Raw genomic sequence first — 22,547 nt, 5'->3', positions numbered from 1 at the left:
TTCTCGTCCACCTGGGCCTTGTGATGATCGTCCGGTCGACGGTCCCAGTGCTCAGTTGATTGAGAAGCGGCATGGCCTAGTGGATAGAGCACAGCCCTGGGAGTCAGAAGGACCTGGGTTCTAATCCTGCCTCTGCCACTTGTCTGTTGTGTGACCCTAGGCAAGTCACTTCATTTATCTGTGCCTCAGGTCTCTCATCTGTAAAATGGGGATTGAGACTGGGAGGTCCATATGTGTGTGTCCAGCCTGATTGTCTTTCATCTACTTCAGCAGTTAGTAAGTGCCTGACACATAGTAAGCACTTTACAAATACTATAAAAAGTCACATTAATGGAGGAGAATGGCATTTAGAGTTTTTTGTTGCTTATTGTAATTTTTAAGTCTTTCTATGTGGCAGGCACCGTATTAAGTACCGAGGTAATTACAAGATAATCAGGTTGAATGCAGTCTTCGTTCCACATGGGAGTCACAGTCTTCATCTCCACTTTACAGATGAGGTAACTGAGCGACAGAGAAGAGAAATGACTTGCTCAAGGTCACACAGCAGTCAAGTCGCGTATCTGGGATTAGAACACCGATCCTCTTATTCGCGGGCCTGGGATATTTCCACTTGGCCACAGTGTTTCTTTAGTTTATGAATTAATGTTTTCTTGCCTTTCCAAACTGTTTTAATGTTTCCATGATGATCCTTGAATGTACCTATATTTTCTGGGAGTTTGCCATTCAGTTGTCAAAATGGTTTGGATGCCGCAGTGCAAAATGCTAGCAGGTTCCTTGGTGAATGTTGGGAGTTTATAAGGTGCTATGTGAAGTAGGAATTTAGTGAAGACTTCTTGTTGGGTAGCAACATGGTCATTAAGGCACCGATTCTTAGATCAAGGATATCCAAGAAATTCCTCAGGCATCTGCTGGTGGCTGACATCTGTATGTCATACAGGGCTCTTCCAGAATGGTTTAGGGTCAGAATTTTTGTGACTGCTGAAAAGCTTCCAGAGAATCTTCGGGTTTTGCTTCAGCATGAAGAGTTCTCTATATAACAAGATAAGAATGGAAGAGAGATCAATTGGTATTTGGAAACATTATGGAAATCATCTAATTATAATAATAATAATGATTCTGGTATTTGGTAAGTGTTTGTTATGCGTTAAGTACTGGGGTAAATACAGAAAAATCTGCTACCACATGGGTTTACAGTCTCAGAAGAACAAGTATTCATTCATTCATTCATTCATTCATTCAATTGTATTTATCTATGTGCAAAGCAGTGTACTAAGCGCTTGGGAGAGGACAATACAACAACAAACAGATGCATTCCCTGCCCACAATCTCCATTTGGCTAATAAGAGAAACAGAGAAGTTAAGTGACTTACCCTAAGTCACACAGCAGGTAAGGGGCAGAAGCAGGATTAGAACCTGGTGCCTCTGACCCCCAGGCACATACTCTTTCCACTAGGCCAAGGTGTTTCCCTACAGCTCTTCTAAGGTTTCCCCTCTTTCTAACCAATTCCCCCATCTAAACACAGAGTTGAAGTGGAAATAAGGAACATCAAGCCCTAAATTCACTTGTTTGCTTCCCAGAGTGATACATGGAAACTATTTTAGAAGAAGCGTTAACTTTGTCTTGGCGAAGCAGTCCTGTGACCTTCCCTGCTGATGAGGCCCTGGACCACATAAAAACTCACAGTCAGAAAGCACTGAAATCCCTGGTGCTACAACTTGAGCCTGCTTCTTTTCATTCTCTCATCACGAGAGAGGAGAACTGGCTGATCAGATCAGGTCTTCACCCAGCATCCCTTCATCTAGTTAAAAGCCAATAGTTTCTTCTTCTCCTCTTTAAATCACCCCAGCTCCTTTTTCCTTCCTTCTGATGTCCATATGTCCAGTGCTCAACGTCTTGGTTTGCTTAACTGTGAATATCAGTCAATCAATCGTAATTATTGATCGTGTACAGTGTTCAGAGCACCATACTAAGCCTTTGGGAAAATACAACATTACAGAGATGGTAGACATATTACCTGCCCACAGGGAGCTGAATTTTTTTTTTCTACTCAATCGTATTTATTCTGCACTTACTGGATACTAAGCACTTGTTAATTGTTAATACAACAATTAACAGACACTTTCACATTCCCTGCCCACAGCGAGCTTACAGTTTAGAAAGGAGAGACAGACATTAATATAAATACATAGAATATAGATGTGTGCATAAGTGCTGTGGGGCTGGGAGGGGAGATAATGTTGATATTTGTTAAGTGCTTACTATGTGCAGAGCACTGTTCTAAGCGCTGGGGGAGATACAGGGTAATCAGGTTGTCCCACGTGAGGTTCACAGTCTTCATCCCCATTTTTACAGATGAGGGAACTGAGGCCCAGAGAAGTGAAGTGACTTGCCCACAGTCACAAAACTGACAAGTGGCAGAGGCAGAATTCGAACCCATGACCTCTGACTCCCAAGCCCGGGCTCTTGCCACTGAGCCACGCTGGGAGCAAGTCAGGGTGACTCAGAAGGGAATGCTTCAAGCTTTCCCCTCCTCCATAGACTTTGGGGTGAACCACTGACAAACAAGACAATTCCTTTGGTGCTCCACACACCCTTCACTTGTCTCTATGGACCTGGAGCCAGCTTGCTTTGTCGAACAAGAGTTGTGTTGGTGTGGCCTGTGTCCCAAACTGCTCTAGACTGCTCGACCAATCTCCCCACCCCCATCTTGTCATCGACACTACTGCTTTTAATGGCAAAAAGGTAAGTATATTCTCTGGGAAATCAGCTACCTTCGGTTGGGCTTTTTCCTAAGAAATGAATGGCAACCATGGCTAGAATTAATCCCAGTTTGGTTGATTTAAGAAGTCTCAGAATCGGATTCTGGATTCCCCACCAGTTTCCCATTTCACTTCTTGTCTCCCTCCCCCACTACTCTATCCACTGCCCATGAGAAGCAGCATAGTGTAGTGGTTAGAGCACGAGCCTGTGAGTCAGAAGGTCAGGGGTTCTAATCCTAATTCCACCACAAGTCTGCTCTGTGACCTTCGCCAAGTCACTTCACTCTCTGTGCTTCAGCAGTTCCCTCCTCTGTAAAATGGGGATTGAGACTGTGAGCCCTAAGTGGGACAAGGACTGTGTCCAACCCGATTTGCTTGTATCCACCCAGTGTTTAGAACAGTGGTTGGCATGTAGGAAGCACTTAACAAATACCACAATTATCACTGCTATTATTACTCCCCGGCTTACCCTCTTCGCTCCTCCCAAACTCACCTTCTCACTCAGTCTCTCGCTCTCGAATCTCCCACCTCCTCTGTCCTTTCCTCCCACTTCCCAAATCCCCCCATTTTCAACGTATTTCTACAGAACCTCATGTTTCAGAAAGACTTCTCTGATTAGATCTCTAGACTGTAAGCTCATTTTGGGCAGGGAATGTATCTGCAAATTCTGTTTTACTGTGCTCTCCCAAGCACTTACTACAGTGCTCTGCACATAGTAAGTGCTCAATAAATACCACTGACTGATTGACTGATGGAGGATTGATTAGTCAACAACACCCTAGTCACATCTCCAACAGCCATTCTCAGCACTTAGGAGTTTTAATCTTAAACTCAGCATTCAAGGATATTTCAATCAATCAATCCATCATGTTTATTGAGCACTTAGTGTGTATGGAGCACTCTACTATGCTCTTGGGAAGTACCACATAATCGAGTTGGTAGACATGCTACCTGCCCACTACATGCTTACATTCTAGAGGGGTATTTATTTGTCCATTCAATTTTTCATTTGTTCGGCTTTTCCGTCATGACCTATTTGCATACCTACCTGTTGCAGATTATTCTTAAGCCTGCTCTCCTTATTAGTAAATTCCTTTTTGCACGTTGGTCATTTCCATAGGATTGTAAGCTCCCCAAGGACAAGAAGTTTGTGTCTTGATTTTTTCTATCTTCCCAAGTACTTAGCACAGGACTTTGATTTCAGTCGGGGATCTATAAATGCCAACTTGGCCTCAAATTGATTAAATGTAATTCTCTAAAAGAATCCCATTACCATTAGTTCAGGCACTACAGCAGTGAGATCATTCTCGCTCTTTCATACACGACACGTTGAATTCCATTAATACCATTTCTTTCATTTACTAAACCATCGCTACCTGCAATCAATCAATGAGTCAATCGAGTGAGTGCTTACTGTGAGCAGAACACTGGACTAAACACTTGGGAGAGTACAATATAACAGTGTTGGAAGACCTGTCCCCTGCCCACACTCCCTATAATGATGAAAATGGCATCTCCCCATGACTGCCCAGATTTTCCTGGATTTGCTCTTTGATTCTTCATATCTGCATTTATGTCCATGCCACGACTTACCATGAGGTGAACAAAGCTGACAAATCATCGATGTGTGCCTCGTGGGCTTCTGTAGAATTGAGTGTTCTGTTTCCCTGGGCCCAGACAACTCCTAGAAGAATCAAATAATCTTTCTTTTGTGTAAGCCCTGTGGAAAACACAGAGGCTATAAATCTCTCTTGCGGGACTCAATCACTCAGTTAGCTTCCAAGCTCCTACCTTACCTCACTGCAGCTTAGCCTGCACACTTCTCTCTTCTAGTTTCAGCTTGAACTAGAATCATCACTGTGCCTCAATTCGCTCAATCGTATTTATTGAGCGCTCACTGTGTGCAGAGCACCGTACTAAGCACATGGGAGAGTACAATACAACAATTAACAATCACATTCCCTGCCTACAACGAGCTTAAGATCTCATCGATCCCGCCTCTGACTCCTTTTCCATGTCCTCTCTCTGGCCTGGAACTCCCTCCCCCTCCATATAATAATGATAATAATTTTGGCATTTGTTAAGCGCTTACTATGTGTCAGCCACTGTACTAAGCACTGAGGCACTGTATTCCAGATCACCCCTCTCCCCACCTTCAAAGATTTATTGAGGTCACCTCTAGACTGTAAACATGTTGTGGGCAGGGACCGTATCTCTTATACAGTTGTGTTATAGTCTCCCAAGTGCTTAGGACAGTGCTCTGCACACAGTAAGTGCTCAATACATATAATTAACTTATTGATGTCTTGGATGGGCACCCAAAGTGTGGCCTAGTGAAAAGAACATGGGCCTGGGAGTCAGAGGCCCTGAGTTCTAATCCCGGCTCCACCACTTATCTGCTGTGTGACCACAAGTATTATTATTATTACCTATTTCATTTATTTATGTATTTATATTAATGTCTGTCTCCCCCCAGCCTGTAAGTTCACTGTGGGCCGGGAATCTGTCTTATTGCTATATTGCACTCGCCCAAACCTTAATACAGTGCTTTACACACAGTAAGTACTCAATAAATACGACTGAATGAATGCATAAACGAATACCACCAACCGTCTCGGCGGAGGATGGCTGTGGGAGAGCCTGGGTGATTACGGCTTGCCTGGGGTCATGAAATAAGAGGAGAGGATGGACTACGATATCCCTGTGAAGACGCCAAAATGGGATTTTAATACCCAGAGTGATCCCTGATAACTAGTGGGGAAGCTCTTCCCAGCCAGTCCTGACTCTGGAACTGTGTCCTGCCTGCAACTGAGAGTTATCAGGGAGTTGATGATTCCCTCTCGACTGTAAGCTCACTGTGGGCAGGGAACATGTTTGCCAGTTCCCTTGCATTGTGCTCCCCCAAGCACTTAGTACAGTGCTCTACACACAGTAAATATCATTGATTGACTGTTTTACCTCAGACTACGAGCCCCATGAGGGCCAGAGACACTTAGAGAGCCAGGATTCCAGTCAGCCTTCACTGGGTCTGAAAGTCCTCCACTTTTCCTGTTCTTCTAATTCCGGTTTTAGGGACCTGAAGAAGCAATGTGGCCTAGTGGACAGAGTACGGGCCTGGGGGTCAGAAGGACCGGGATTCTAATCCTGACTCCACCACTTGTCTTCTATGTGGTGTTGGGAAAGTCATTTTACTTCTCTGTGCCTCAGTTCCCTCATCTGTAAAATGGGGATGAAGACTGTGAACCCCACGTGGGACAGGGACTGTGCCCAACCCAATTACCTCTTATCTACCTCAGCACTTAGAAAAGTACCCATTAACTAAGCATTGAACAAATTAACAGACAATTATTATTATCATTATTATTATTATTATTAGTGCTCCCCCAAGTTCCTGCACCCTGTTGCTGCTCTATGGCGATTCCCCAAAGGTTTTAGGGGTCACGGGACTGGCATGGACAAAGTATTCCCTCATGTTTGGTGCCCCTCCCCCTCCCCGAGCCCCTGCCCCAGACAGACGCCAACATCTGAGATCTCAACAATGTTTGAAGGTTTCTTAACGAGGGAACAAGGAAATCCTGTTCAAACCATCTTTCCCAAGATTGAACACTTTTTTCTGCATGCTCAATCTCAGTCTCTTTTGTGTGCTACTCCTCTTGCTTCCCACCTTCGAACTGTAAAGCTCCCTCAAGGTTCAGTTCCGGGTCCCCTTCTATTTTCCATCTACATCCTCTCCCTTGGAGAATTCATTCGCTCCACAGGTTTCAATTACCGTCTCGATGTGGATGATTCCCAAATCTGCATCTCCAGCCCTGATCTCTTTCCTTCTCTTCAGTCTCGTACTTCCTCCTCCCTTAAGCACATTCTCTACTTGGATGTCATTCATTCATTCGACTGTATTCATTGCGCACTTACTGTGTGCAAAGTACTGTATTAAATGCTTGCTAGAGTACAATATAACAATAGACACATTCTCTGTCCACGGCGAGCTTACAGTCTGTGTCCCACCGATACCTCAAACTAAACGTGTCAAAACAGAACTCCTCATCTTCCCACCCATATCGTGTCCTCCCTCTGCCTTTCCTAAGACTGCAGACAGCACCACTATCCTCCCTCTCATGGGCCCATAACTCTGGCAGTATCCTCGATTCAACTCTCTCGCATTTAACCGATACATTGAATCCATCATCAAATCCTGTCACTTGTACCTTCACAATATCTCCATCCTTTCTTCTCCATCCCAAATGCAAGCTCGCTGATCCAAGCATTTAGCATTTCCTGTCTCCTCACTGACTTCCCTGGATCCTGTCTCTCCTCACTCCAGTCCATACTTCAATGTGTTGGAAGATCAGTTTCCTGAAAACTCAGTAAGTTCACTATCTCCCCACTCTTCAAAAAGCCTCTAATGCTTGCCTATCCCCCTCTGCATCAAACAGCATCAGTCTTAGGGTCTTCAGTCAGCTCCCTCCTTCCTACCTTTACTCGTCGCCTACAACAACCTAATTCGCATACTCTGCTCCTCCAAGCCCCACCTATTCTCTGTACCTCGACCTTGTCAATCCCTCCGCTGACCCCTTGTCCTCATTCTCCATTGGCCTGGAACTCCCTCCCCACTCAACCCATTATTCTCCCCACCTTCAAAACCATCCTACAATCACCTCTCCTCCAAAAAGCTTCCCAGACTGCACCCTCTTTTCCCCTACCCACCTCTCCTGCTGCTTCGACTACATACTGGTCTGTGTACCCCTGAAGCACTCAGATACTCACCTTAGCCTTGCAATATTTATGTAAATGTCCCTATGCTCTAATTTTCCCCCTATTTTAATGCCCGGATCCCTCTGTAGACTGTAAATTCTTTGTAGGTAGGGATAACGTCTACCAACTCTGTCGTACTGTACTTTCCCAAGCGTTTAGCACAGTGAGCTGCCCAAGGTAAACGCTTAATAAATACCATTGATGGATTTATGGAAAAGACGCTATCCCTACCCTCGAGCTTGCAATCTACAGGGGTGAGTGGAGGCAGAGTAATTTTCAGATAGGAGGAAAACCAGCAGGCAGTCATTTCAGGGTTCACCGTACTCCAGGCCCCGCTGCAAGAAACAAATACAAACCTGACCTTTTACTTCTGAGCCAAAAGTGACAATCATTCAGCTCTGTCCTAGTCAGAATATAACTCACAGATAATTAGGTAGCATACTTGTCGGGAATCCAGTGCATAAATCCTTAAATGTAGCTTTTTATCCAACTTTAAAGAATGAAGCTCCGGACGGCATTGTAATGGAAGCATAAAAATTGAAGTGATACAGCCAACTAGTAAATTTTCCCTATTTTATATTTATATACTCTCCTCCACTTATTATGATATCATATATCAAATGATTCCATTTCCTCAAAAGCCCCACTTTTATCTAGATGCAGATAAGCACATCGTTGTCAAACCCCGGGCAACTCTGAGGTTGAAACTATTTAGTAACGCCCTCTCGCTACATGAGTGAGGAATCCTTGTATTAAAAAAAAGTTATAAAAAGCACAAGCACGAGGGGGCATGCCAAACACTGACATTTAAATGTTAATCTCACATTTTGGGTGGCTGAGGGTGCCTTGGGAAATGTGAAAGCCTGTGAGGATGGCCGAGCTTCCTAGGGGTCTGAAATGGAGGCCAATTAACAAGCCACAGTGTCCCCACCAGTGAAGGAGAATCCTGAAGAGATGGCAAGGGACTCCAATTCAAGCCATAGGTGAGACATTTCTCTCTTTGAGCTGTCAAATTAAACGGACGGCTGTGTCGACGGGGCCTGGAAACTATCGCCGCCAGCTGTTGATGAGGGTGGGAAATTTTCAGAAGCAGCGAGATGATGTCTCTAATTACTCGAACACAATTGGTTAGGAGCTTGCCATATTTTGCACTGTGGTGTTTAATGGCGTTGTTTAGGTCGTGATCTACAAAGTGATTGGAGGCCACCCTGTTTCATGAATTGGAGCTTTCTCTCTGATAGGATTGAAAAAACTGCAACTCCCTCTCCTACCTAACCTCACTCATCTCTCAGCCCCAGAGCACTGATGTACGTATCTCTAACATTTCTTAATACTAATGTCTGTCTCCCCCGCCTCCAGACTGTGAGCTAGTTATGGGCAGGGAATGTGTCTGTTCATTGTTGTATCGTACCCTCCCAAGCGCTTACTAGAGTGCTCTGCACTTAGTAAGCTCTCAATAAATACACTCGAATGAGTGAATCTCCCACCACCACCCAGTCGGCACACTTGGCTCCTCTAACACCATCTCACTTACTCTACCTCAATTATTTTATATCATTTTATTTATGGTATTTGTTAAGCACTTACTACGCACTTCAAGCATTGTTCTAAACACTAGCGGTGGATAAAAATTAATCAGGTTGGACACACCCTCTGTCACTCACAGGGCTTGCAGTTTAAGTAGGAGGGAGTACAGGTTTTTGAATCCCTATTTTACAGTCTGGTAGGAGGAAACTGATAGTTGAGGAAACTGAGGCATAGTGAAATGCAGTAACACAGCGGGTAAGTGGCAGAACTGAGATTTGAACCCAGGTCCTCTGACTCCCAGCCCCAGGTTCTTTCCACTAGGCCTTGCTGCTGCCCATCAGTATCACCTGTTGCATCATCAAACACTTTTTCATTCCCTCTCTCCAGCCTAGGACTCCCTCTCTCTTCAAATTCTACAAACCTCTGCTCTCTCCATTTTCAAAGCCCCATCATAATTCTCTCGCCTTCATCAAGGCTTACCTGGCTCATCCTTCATTTCCTCACCCTGTTCGCCTTCCTTTCCACACCCGAATGCCCCTAAAGCAATTACTCACCCTACTTGTGTACTTAGGGAAGTGGTGTAGCTTAGTGGATAGAGCCCAGGACTGGGAGTCGGAAGGACCTGGGTTCTAGGACCGGCTTGGCCACTTGTCTGCTGAGTGACCTTGGGCAAGTTGCTTCACTTCTCTGGGCCTCAGTTCCCTCATCTGGAAAATGGGGATTGAGACTGTGAGCCCCATGTGGGACCAGGACTGTGTCCAACCTGATTATATTATAACTATGCACCCCCCAGACTGTAAGCTTACTGTGGGCAGGGAATATTAATGTTGGTATTTGTTAAGCGCTTACTATGTGCAGAGCACTGCTCTAGGCTCTGGGGTAGATACAGGGTAATCAGGTTGTCCCACGTGAGGCTCACAGTTAATCCCCATTTTACAGATGAGGTAACTGAGGCACAGAGAAGTGAAGTGACTTGCCTACAGTCACACAGCTGCCAAGTGGCAGATCCGGGATTCTAACCCATGACCTCTGACTCTGAAGCCCAGGCTCTTTCCGCTGAGCCACACTGCTTCCCCAAACAGAATATGTCTGTTTATTGTTCTACTATAGTCTCCCAAGCACTTAGTACAGTGCTCTGCACACAGAAAGTGTTCAATAAATACAACTGAATGATTGAACTACCCCAGTGTTTTGTACAGTGTTGTACTAAATAATTATAATTATTATTACTTTGTACATATCTTTATACTCTACTCGAGGCTCAGTGGAAAGAGCACGGGCTTTGGAGTCAGAGGTCATGAGTTCGAATCCCAGATCTGCCAGCTGTGTGAGCGTGGGCAAGTCACTTAACTTCTCTGTGCCTCAGTTACCTCATCTGTAAAATGGGGATTAAGACTGTGAGCCCCACGTGGGACATCCTGATTCCCCTGTGTCTACCCCAGCTCTTAGAACAGTGCTCGGCACATAGTAAGCGCTTAACAAATACCAACATTATTATTATTATTATTATTATTTCAATGTCCACCTCCTCGATTAGAGTATAAGCTCCTCGAGGGGAGGGATCAAGGCTACCAACTCTATTGCATTGTACTCTCTCAAGCACTCAGTACAGTGTTCTACCTACAATAAGCACTTGGTAAGTAGCAGGTCCAGTAAAATGGTCTCCTCAGGAAAGGTGCATGGGAGAAATGGCTATAGGTCATTATTAGAAATAGTTCAGGCTGTGGAAAGAGCACCGTCTTGGGAATCAGATGACCTGAGTTCTTAGCCCGGCTCCACCACTCGTCTGCTCTGTGACCTTGGACAAGTCACATCGCTGCTCTGGGATTTGGTTTCCTCATCTGTAAAATGGAGACTAAATCCTACCCCCTCCAAGTTAGACTGTGAGCCCCAGGCAAAGGGGGAATGTGTCCGACCTGATTATCTTGTATCTACACCGGCGCTTAACAGAGTGTTCGACACACTGTTGGCACATATCGAGTAGTCATTATTACTAAAACTGAAGGTTATGAATGCCTCTAGACTGAAAGCTCGTTTTGGGCAGGGAACGTGTCCATTCCCTGTTGTATCGTACTCTCCCAAGTGATTAGTACATGCACGGCACACAGTAAATGTTTAACAAATATGAATGAATACATGAATGAATGCCAAGAGAATCAGAGCAGGTCCCCAGCTGGTAATCGGCAAAAACAATTTCAGTTTTCCTAGGACTCTATGCGGTGGTGCTCTGTGTTTTCTGTGAAACTGGCCAAAGTGGTGGTTTTATCTGCTGCCATTTGATTTTTATGCCACAGTGCCGTATTATGATACTCACGTTCACGAAGGTAGGAGCTAGATGTTGAATGGGTTGAGTTTTGGGAAAGGGTGAAATGACTCTCTAAAAATTCTGCTATTGCTTTAGCCCAGTACTTTGTCATTTCAGTATTTCCCATTGGCTGACATTCAGCTCTCTGCCAGACAATAAAGGACTCTGAATTCGATCTTTACCTGGAGAAGTTGTTAAGAAGGGTATGTGAGAAGGGTGAGGAAAACAAAATTTCAATAGGATAGCTTGAGTTCGATTCAGCCCACCTGCTCATTCCCCCCATTTGGCCTTCCGCTCTGCACGACTAACCAGAATTCTGCCAGGCAATGTTTCCACCCTTGCAGACACACTGTTCAAACTTGGGAGATGGACATCAGCCTAATACTTTAATCCCGGGAACTGAGCAGAAGCTTGGCTTGCTTTCTTGCTGGACGACTTCCACTTAGCAAGAAGCAGAGCGCCGTCTCTTGGGTAATTAGCAATCTGGGATCAAACATGCGACATTCGACTTTGGCTTTTGGCAAAAGTCAAAGAAGAAAGCAGACGTTGTTTTCCACGCCCAGTGCCTGGGGAGCTCCGGGTGAGGGTCAGAGGGATTCTGCAGGTGCTGGTGCATTTTTGAGAAACTTCAGTGCCCTTTAGTCTTCAGAGACTCTAAGAGAGAGTGGAGAAGACCTTTTGAGCTCTGAAACAGGAGGTGCCTTTCTTGAAGAGAAACTCCTGGCTTTTCTCTAGAATGAAAGCTGATTTTGATATTTAAGTGCTTACTATGTGCCAAGCACTGAACTGATCCCTGGGGTAGATACAAACTAATCAAATTGGGCACAGTCCCTGGCCTACGTGGGGCTCACAGTCTTAATCCCCATTTTACAGATGAGGGAATTGAGGCACCGAGAAGTGAAGTGACCTAGCCAAAGTCATATGGCTGGGATTAGAACCCAGGTCCTTCTGCCTCCTTGGTCTGCTAGACCACACTGCTTCTGTGGTCAGGGAATGTGTCTACCAACTCGGTTTAATTTTACTCTCCCTAAGTGCTTAGTACAGTGATCTGCACACAGTAAAGTGCTCAAAAACACCATTGATTGATTTCCTGGGACATTCTGGAACTATACAGAGGTCTGAGAACCACTTGTATTCAAGCCACAGTAAATATTACTGAATGAATGAAAGAATGAATGAATTTCTACTGAAAGAGAGCGGGAGGCATCCCTCTGAATTTTGACCTGGGAAGTCTTGGAGGGCCACCAAATCCCAAACCCCACAGAAAACACTGAACACTTTGTTTTATTTCCCAGGCATTAATGAATCATTAATCAATTCACCAGTGGTACTGACTGAATACTTGATCTCTGCAGAGCACTGTCCGAAGCAGGTTGAGTACAACAGAGTTAGTAGTGGGAAGCAGTATGCCGAGTGGTTAGAGCACAGACCTATGAGTCAGAAGGACCTGAGTTCTAATCCTGACTCCACCACTTGTCTGATGTGTGATCTTGGGCAAGACACTTCATTTCCCTGAGCCTCATTTCCCTGTAAAATGGGGATTAAGACTGTGATTAAGACTGACCATCTTCCCCAGCGCTCAGTACGGTGCCCGGGATATAGTGAGTGCTTAACAAATACCATTAAAAATAAATAGTAGGCACGATTCCTGACCTCAGGGAGCTTCCGGTTTAGTGGAGGAGACAGATGTTAAAATAAATTATGGATAGTGGGTACCAACACAAAAGAAAAAGACAAGGAGGATTAAATGATATGCGGGATTGGTGGGGAGGTCATAAAACACTCCGGTTCCGGCAAAGTACCTTGGTCGTCTCGGTTGAGCAGAACAAGCAATCAGAAAATATGGCCCCTTCCTGAATTGAAGTGATACAGCCCCCTCCACCACTATCTATCAAGCAAAGCAAAAACGTGATTCATAATGGCCCCTGCAATACGGACAGAATTCAGAGTATCAAAGAGGAGAGTCAGAATAATGCATTCATGTGATCAGAGGGCACCTGGTCTCGTCCAACCCATTGGTAAAACCAGGCAAAACCAGAGAAGCCCTGACCCAGTGTTCTAGCCGTATAGGGAGCATGTGCGTAAATCAGAGAATTCAGGGGGGTCCTTCAATCTACAAGCTTCCGAACACTATAAACTCCTTAAAGGCAGGGGACCCGCCTAAAAACTCTCCCCCAAGTGCTTATTACAATGCTTGGCACAGAGTAAGCACTCGATAAATACAACTGCATGAATGAATGAACTCTCCTGTGTTGTACTTTCCCAAGTGCTTAGTACAGCGCTCTGCATACGGTAAGTGCTCAGTAAATACTATGAATTATTCAACCGGGGGAATTTGGGGAATTGATCAATCCATAGTAATTGAGCATGTACCATATGTAGGGCACTGTACTTAAGTGGTTGGGAAGAGTACAGTCATTCAACCGATGATATTTACTGAGCCCTTATTATGTGCAGAGCACTGAACTAAGTTTTTAAGAGAGTACAACACAGTTGGAAAACCAGATCTCTGCCCTCTAGAAGCTAACAAGCCAGTGGAGGTGAAAGACACAATCCATGTCTTCATGGAGATTACAACTAGCCTGACATCCTTAACGCGAGGTGTACCTACCTCTCTACAGTGCTTGGGACATAGTAAGTGCTGAGCAAATGCAACAATTAATTTCCCTGTGCAGGAAGACTTTGATAGTAAGATAAATATCTACATATATATTATAGAAAAATTTATGTATGCCTGTGGGTGTTAGGATATACAATACATGTGTTTGTATAGTATACATATTTGTTAAGCACTTACTATGTGTCAAGCACTGTTCTAAGTGCTGGGCTAGATACAAGGTAATCAGGTTGCCCCACTTGGGGCCCGCACTCTCAATCCCCATTCAGATGAGGTAACTGAGGCACAAAGAAGTGGCTTGCCCGAAATCACGCAGCTGATGAGTGCGAGAGCAGGGATTAGAACCCATGACGTCTGACTCCCAAGCTGGTGCTCTTTCCATTAAGCCATATCAAACAAAAATACTTACCAAGCACTTAATATGTGAAGAGCACTATGCTAAGCATTTGGAAAAGTTCCATACATTTGGAAAAATTCCATACTACAGAATGAGCAGACGTTCCCTGTCCAAAAGTATTTACAATCTAGATATATAGAGATCTAGATACGAATAGAGATATAGAGTTGGATAGAGATAGCTGTGTATATATATAGATAGATATAGATGTATACTTTGTATCTATCCCCACGTTTAGAACAGTGCTTGGCACATAGCGCTTAACAAATGCCATAATTATTATTTTTATATACACACATACACATATACATATGTAGATATATACTTATAGTTAGATGGATATAGATGTAAATCCCTACAGTTGTAGGTTTATCAGCCTGGTACGGTGTGCTGAACTAAGTCTTTACTGGGCACTTACTCTGTGCAACGCACTGTACTAAATGTTTGGGAGATCACGATAAAGTTAGTGGACACGCTTCATCCCTAAATCAATTCACTAGTTCAAAGACAGATATCTACATTCCATTCTGCGCTGTATCCAAGCGGAAATTGTCAGATGATGTTTTGCCAATTAGACGCCCACACTCACTGCCAGCAAGCACCTTTACTCATTTCTAAAGACATTATATGGTAGTAGCATTTATCAAGGACTTAGCGTGTACAGAGCACTGTACTAAGCACTGGGAGAGTATATGTAGATTGGAATTAGAGACGGTCCCTTGTCCCTCAGGGGGTCCGCTACCTGCTAGGGTGTTATCTCAGATTTCCTCGGGGAGTATGAGAGTGAGACCCCTCTCAGGGTGGCACCTGGAGAGTTTCCGGTCCTCTAATGGTCTCGACTACGGGAGGGAGAGTCAAGCAGAGGCCTGTCCGTTCCATTCCTTGCTTGGCCAGTGGCTAGCGAGTGGAAGGCAAATGGCTACAAGTCAAAACTCCCCTGTGCTGGGTGGCAGTGGCATGGGAGAGAGTCGAGGGCCGAGGCACAAGTTTAACCACATGAAAGAAGCTGATGGTGAACCACATAATAAGCCCTTAACAATTATTCCGGATTTTGACCCTAGAAACCTATATGGATCCACTCCCAGAATGATTGCCCATAGAGGTGGGGCATTCTGGGGGAGATGCGACCATGGAGTAGCTACAGGTCAGAAACAAGACAATGATGCTGAGACCTCTTGACGGACTGGAAGAACTTTTCGATCTGGTGGTTATATCTCTGGCAAAAACTGCATTAATTGCCTGAATGTATCAGCACTTGGCTCTGGTTGTCAATGTCCTTTCATCTGTAAGTGTTCTCAGTCCCCACTATGGGAAGATTAATCGATTAGTGCAATTCGTTGAACACCTAATGTGTTCAGAGCAACATATTATAAGACCTTGGGAGAGTACAATTCAACAGAACTGGTAGATGCCATTCCCCACCCACAAAGAGCTTAGAGTCTAGAGAGGGAGAGAGATATCGAACAAAATTACAGATGGGTGAAGTTTCAGGGTATAAGGATATTTATAGAAGTTCAATGGGGCTGAAGCTGACTGTGAATATCATTTGATTAAAGGGTAGAGATCCAAGTGCATTGGTGACACAGAAGGGAGAGGGAGTAGGGGAAATGAAGACTTAGTGAGGGATTATTACAATAATAATAATAATTTGTTAAGCGCTTATTATGTGCCAAGCACTGTTCTATTCTTTCATTCATTCAATCTTTTTTATCACAAGGTTATCAGGTTGTCCCGCGTGGGGCTCAAAGCCTTAATTCCCCTTTTACAGATGAGGTCACTGAGGCACAGAGAAGTGACTTGTCTAAAGTCACACAGCCGACAAGTGGCGGAGCTGGATTAGAACCCACGACCTCTGATTCCCAAGCCCATGCTCTTTCCACTAAACCACGCTGCTTCCCCACATATAGTTATTATAATTTATTATTGTTATCATCAGATTGGGCACATAGGGACGGATCTATATTCTGGCCTGCTGTGGGACCTCAAGCAAGTCACTTAACTTCTCTGTGCCTCAGTTTCCTCATCTGTAAAATGGAGATAGTAATACCAGCTTCCCAACCTGCCAGGGATGCAAGACAGATAATAATAATAATAATGTTGGTATTTGTTAAGCGTTTACTACGTGCAGAGGACTGTTCTAAGTGCTGGGGTAGATACAGGGTCATCAGATTGTCCCACGTGAGGCTCATAGTCTTAATCCCCATTTTACAGATGAGGTAACTGAAATCAAATGAGAAGGGAAAGTATTCATGAAAAAATGAAAGGGCTAGACCAATTCGAGTTGTTCTCATTATTTTAAAAGGGAAGTAATTTCCAGGACTGATTATAATTGGCAAGGTACACTGCAAGATCTTCGGTGATGAAAACTGTCTTCTGTTTGCCCTCTAAATCCCGCTCAGAGCTCAGTCGGTACTTAGTGAAGCGGTGGGTTGGCTGCCAGATTTTCAAGGTTATTCTTTGTGGAGAAAAAGTGCCATAGAACAGTAAACATTGCACACGAATATCAAATCCATGGGCCATGGATTTTAATAGCAATGTACCCTCAATGGCATGGAGCCGAAAATCACCCACAGTCCCTTGCTTTTGAAGCAGATGTCTCTGCTCCCAGGATTGTCTGTAAAGCGGGGTTTTCTGCCAAAATTCATCCCTGCTATCTGGATCACCTGAGGGGCTGTTTTCTTTTCTGGGGATACTGCCTCAAATATTTTCATCTTGGATACAGGACCGAGCACCATTTTGACCTTCTCAGAATCTGTCCTCGAAGAACATGGGCTTGGGAAACAGAGGTCATGGGTTCTAATCCCTGATCCGCCACTTGTCAGCTATGTGACTTTAGACAAGTCACTTGACTTCTCTGTGCCTCAGTGACCTCCTCTGTAAAAGGGCACTGAGCCCCACGTGAGACAACCTCCTAACCTTATACTTAGAGCTGAGAGATGTCGGTTGGGTAAAGGAAGCAGCGTGGCCTAGTGGATAGAACACGGGTCTGGAAGTCAGAAGGTCTTCTGGCTCTGCCACTTTTTTGTTCTGTGGCCTCTCCAGTAGTGTTCTTCTTTGGGTCCCGAACACTCTCCAGTGGCATTAGCTAACAACCAGACCCCCGGTAGAAAGAGTAGAGAGGCCCACCGGGCCCAGTTTGTAACGGGCACAGCTGGGAATGGCTGGGTAAACAGTCTGAGGGAGAGAGTCCCCTTGATTCTATTTATTGCTATTGTTTTTGTCTGTCTCCCCCGATTAGACTGTAAACTCATCAATGGGCAGGAATTGTCTCTGTTTGCCGAAGTGTACGTTCCAAGCTCTTAGTACAGTGCTCTGCACATAGTAAGTGCTCAATAAATACTATTGAATGAATGAGAGGGGACGCAAACAACATCCACCAGGCTTCAGAGGGGATTGTCCTCCTGACAGGCCACAGGCAGTGGCACTGAAGGAGTCCCTGGTGGAGAACAGTCTAAAGCTTTTGTTCTGAAAACTTCAGGACAGAAAACTGCACTAAGGAAGCACTGTGGCCTAGTGGAAGGAGGATGTGGAAATCAAAAGACATGGGTTCTAATCCCTACTCTACCAATTTCCCACACTGTGACCTCGGAGGAGTTTCTCATCTTCCTCATTTGTAAATCAGGATTCATTACCCATTTATAATAATAGTGGTATTTTTTAAGGGTTTACTATGTGGTAAGCGCTGGGGTAGATAAAAGGTAATCAGGTTGTCTCAGTGGGGCTCAGAGTCTTAATTCCCATTTTACAGATGAGGGAACTGAGGCACAGAGAAGTGAGGCACAAACAAGTGATGGAGCTGGGATTAGAACCCATGTCCTCTGACTCCCAAACTGTGAGTCCCACATGGGACAGGGATGGTGTCCAACCTGAAGAGATAATCATTGGGGCATTAGTTAAGCACTTATTATGTGCCAAGCACCACACTTACAACTAGGGGTAGACACAAGATAATCACGCTGGAAACTGAGGCAAAAAGAAGTTATGTGATTTGCCCAAGGTCACACTGAAGGCAAGTGGTAGGGACATGTTTAAACCCAGGTCTCCTGGCTCTGCCACTTGTAACTCCTTGTGGGCAGGAAATGTGTCTATGTTGTTGTATTGTCCTCTCCTAAGTGCTTAGTACAGTGTTCTGCATACAATAAGTGCTCAGTAAGTACAACTGACTGACTGATTGACTTTGCCATCCCTGATTCCCAGAGCTGTGTTCTCACCTTTACTCTGTAGGCTTCCCCTCTAGCTTGTAATCCCCTTGTGGAAGGGAACCTGTCTACCAACTGTTATACCGTACTCTCCCAACCGCTTCATCTAGTGTTCTGCACATAGTAAGTGCTCAATAAATACCCATGATTGACAGACATAGGACGTGAACCCCGAGGGGGGGTTAGGCTACCTTTTTCGGAGCAGTTTGAGGAAATGCTGAGATCAAGCGGTCTCTGCCATCTGACTGGATTTCATTCATTCAATCGTATTTATTGAGTACTTCCAGTGTGCAGAGAACTGTACTAAGCGCTTGGGAGATACAATATAAGAATAAACAGACACATTCCCTGCCCACGATGAACTTACAGTCTTGATGAGGGGCAGGGATCAGATAGGAAGCATCAGGGCACGGCACCAGCCAACCACCAAAATGAATGATTCCTTGGCGATGCTTAGCACGTGCCTTCAGTCAGAACCTTGGGTTTTACTGGTTGAAGACAGAACGCAGGCCGCTGATTAAAAGGAAAGGAAGCACTGGGAACCCCCATAAATTACTGTCGCTCAATTAGGGGCAGACAGTTTAGTGCCTGTTTATTATCGGGAGGAAGGAGGATTTTTTCCAATTAGATTAAAAGGTTTCGAAAACAACAGTTTGTGTGCGCCGTGATTTAGGCCCTTTGGTGGAATTGGGCACTGGAATATACAGCATTGATCAACAGGAAGTCGGTAGGATGTTCGGACAACTCCGCTCTCTAGCAAAGGAGCCCCGCTGCGTAAATTCAATCCTCCCCTCCTGAGATCAATAGCCGGACTTGACTAATTTCCTTCTGACCCTGGAGATGGATTCGAACGGAAAGGGCAGCTGAGTCACAGAGGAAACCCTGAAGTGAGTTATGCAGGTTGATCGGCAAGAAGGGGCGTGACGTCAGTTGACAGGTACAGAACTGGGCAGCGATGGGTGCTTCTTGCTGGCAGAACTGCGAGAAGTTGGTGCCAATGGAACAAATGGGCACTGGGAAATGGGCTCTGATACAGGAAAGGTCTCAATCTCCAATACTGTCTCTGGGTTCAGATTGTGCCCGATCTGATTACCGGGTATGCATCATAGTGTTTATCAGCCAGTCAGTCAGGGTTATTGAGGGCTTACTGTGTGCAGAGCACCGTATCAAGTGCTTGGGAAAGTATGACAGAACAACAAACGGACACACTGCCCAGCCACAATGAGATGAGAGTCTAGAGGGGGAAACAGACATTAATATAAACAAATATATGAGAGTATATACAATACACTCTCTATATTAGAGAATATAAATATACTAGAGTCTATAGTTATATAATAAGTTCTTCATAAAAATAAATACTACCACTTAGAACTGGAATCAGTGAGACTACCTATTTACCCCTGACCGGATTTCTAATCTTAGCTCTGCTATAGGCCATCTGGGTGACCTTGGGCAGATCACTTAACCTTTTGTTCCTCGGTTTCCTCACCCATAAAATGGGCATCAAATAGCAGCTCTTAGTTCTTATTGCTGAATTATTCTTAGTGCTGAATTGTACTTTCCAAGTGGTTAGTACAGAGCTCCGCACACGCTAAGCGCTCAATAAATACGATTGAATGAATGATTGAATGAATGAGCCCTGGGACTGGGTCTGACCTGATGATCTTGTATCTTCCATAACATTTGGCACAGTTAGCCCTTAATCCATAGCATGACTTGGAAGGACCCAGATCCTTCTGACTCGTAGGCCTGTTCTCTAACCGGTAGGCCATGCTGCTTCTCAGGAGGATATAAACAGAAATCACCAAGAATCAGGGTGATCTAATAGAAGTACCCCGGTCCTGCGAGTTAGAGGAACTGGGTTCTAATCCCAGCCCCACCCCTTACCTGCTGGGTGACCTTAACAAGTCACTTAACTTCTCTGTGTCCGTTTTCTTATCTGTAAAATGAGGATTCAATACCTATTCTCCCTCACCTTTAGCTTTTGAGTCCCACACAAGAGGGCCAGTCTCCGACCCGATTATCTTCTATCTAGGGCCGTATCTGGAGCACAGTAAGTGCTCAACAAATGCTATAATTATTACCGAGATGCAGGAGTTTTCAAATTAGCCATTCATTATGACTGGTATCACATTAGAAATGATGGCTGTGGTTCTTCAAGTGATGAACTGACAGCAGATGCCCAAATGCTAACCCTCTTATCTATGTATTCTCTTCACCTACTATGTTGCTGATGCACCACAGTAGAATTAGTAGGTGTATCTATGGCAAGAAATAAGAAGAAAGGAAATAGACCCTTGCTAAAACATTCAATCCAAGAGGCCTTTCCAGATTAAGTTCTCTTTTCCCTTTCTCCCTCCCCTTTCTGCATCACCTATGCACTTGGATTTATATCCCTTAAATATTCATTTCACCCTCAGCCCCACAGCACTTATGTCCATATCCATAGTTTATTTTAATGCCCATCTCCAAGTTTAGCCTGCAAGCACCTTAACAATAATAATAATAATAATTACAATTATAATGGTACTTGTTAAGTGCTTACAATATGCCAAGCACTAGGGAAGGTTCGAGTTAGTCACGTTGGACGTAGTCTCTATCCCACATGGGGCTCACACTGTTAATCCTCATTTTACAGATGAGGTAATTGAGGCCCAGAGAAGTGAAGTGACGTGACCAAGGTCACACAGCAGGCACGTGGTGGAATCGGAATTAGAACCCAAGTCCTTTTGATTCCCAGGCCCGTGCTCTATCCACTAGGCCATGTTACTTCTCAAGATAATCAGGTTGGGCACAGTCCCTGTCCCACATAGAGCTCACAGTTGTAAACCCATTTTCCAGGTGAGGGACCTGAGGCACTGTGAAAATTACGTGATTTGCCCAAGGTCACACAGCAGGCAAGTGGTGGAGTCAGGATTAGAACCTAGGTCCTCCTGACTCCCAGGCCCGGCTCTATTCCACTAGGCCACTCCTGCTATAAAAAGCTGCTTTTGTTTTGGTAAAACTGCATGGAAAAACCACGAGCATGAAATAGAGTCTCGATGGGACGATCTTGTCTCTGCTTTCTGAACTGCAAGGTTGTCTGAGGGGAGACAGGAGGCCGGGATCTAGACACCTGAAGGATGTTGCATGGTGAAAATATCCGAGGATGTTGCTCTAATGGAATGGGATCTCACAGCTAAGCTGGTCTTTATTAGGCAGTGATAAAAAACATTATTGATGGTTACAGTAAATCCAAAGCTCTTTATTGCTGAACACAGCAATGATCTATTGCAGAATGCTTTTTAATTGGTAGTTAGCTCCTACTATTTAGCTAAGACCAGCAGTTTACATTTATATGGCAACAATGAAAAATTAGTCTTAATTTCACAGCCTGTAGAAAAGCAGTGTGGCCAAGTGGAAGGAGCACGGGCCTGGGAATCAGAGGTCCTGGGTTCTAACCCCAGCTCTGCCACTAGCCCGCTGCGTGACCTTAGGCAAGTCAGTTCACCTCTCATGCCTCATTTTCCTCATCTGTAAAATGGGGATTCAATACCCGTTCTGCCTCCCCTATAGATCACGAGCCCCATGTGGATAATAGTAATAACGGTGGTAAATGTTAGGAGCTCACTGTGTGTTAAACACTGGGGCAGATTCAATGCAAGTAAATCAGATATAGTCTCCTTTTCATAAGGGGCTCACAGTCATTTAATCAACAGCATGGATTGAGTGCTCACTTTGTGCAGACTACTGCACTAAGCATTTGGGGCAACAGGTATTTAATCTCCATTTAACAGGTGAGGAAACTGAGGCGCAGACAAATTAAGTCACTTTCCCAAAGTCACATAGAAGGTGAGAGACGAAGCTCGGATTACTCATTTATATTTTATGTCTGTCTCCCCCTCTAGAACATGGCTCATTGTGGGCAGGGAACGTGTCCTTTAATTCTGTTGCATTGTGCTCTCTCAAGCATTTAGTGCAGTGCTCTACACATAGTAAGTGCTCAAA

The 22,547-nt window shown here is 44.6% G+C and overlaps 1 protein-coding gene across 1 annotated transcript in view; it reads right to left on the bottom strand.

Annotated features, from left to right (window-relative positions):
- Positions 1-507: 507 nt before the first annotated feature.
- STPG2 (sperm tail PG-rich repeat containing 2) overlaps positions 508-22,547 on the bottom strand; it is a 419,016-nt gene continuing 396,976 nt past the window's right edge. Inside the window, exon 14 of the mRNA XM_029076955.2 lies at positions 508-1,029. Within this exon, the coding sequence (XP_028932788.1) occupies position 1,029 (1 nt within the window). The 3' untranslated portion in view covers positions 508-1,028. The remainder of the gene's footprint in view (positions 1,030-22,547) is intronic.

The sequence above is a fragment of the Ornithorhynchus anatinus genome, chromosome 12 (assembly GCF_004115215.2).
Source record: "Ornithorhynchus anatinus isolate Pmale09 chromosome 12, mOrnAna1.pri.v4, whole genome shotgun sequence".
Classification (NCBI taxonomy): Eukaryota; Metazoa; Chordata; class Mammalia; order Monotremata; family Ornithorhynchidae; genus Ornithorhynchus; species Ornithorhynchus anatinus.
The sequence above is the reverse complement of the archived record's forward strand: the minus strand, read 5'-3'. Positions and strand labels throughout refer to the sequence as shown.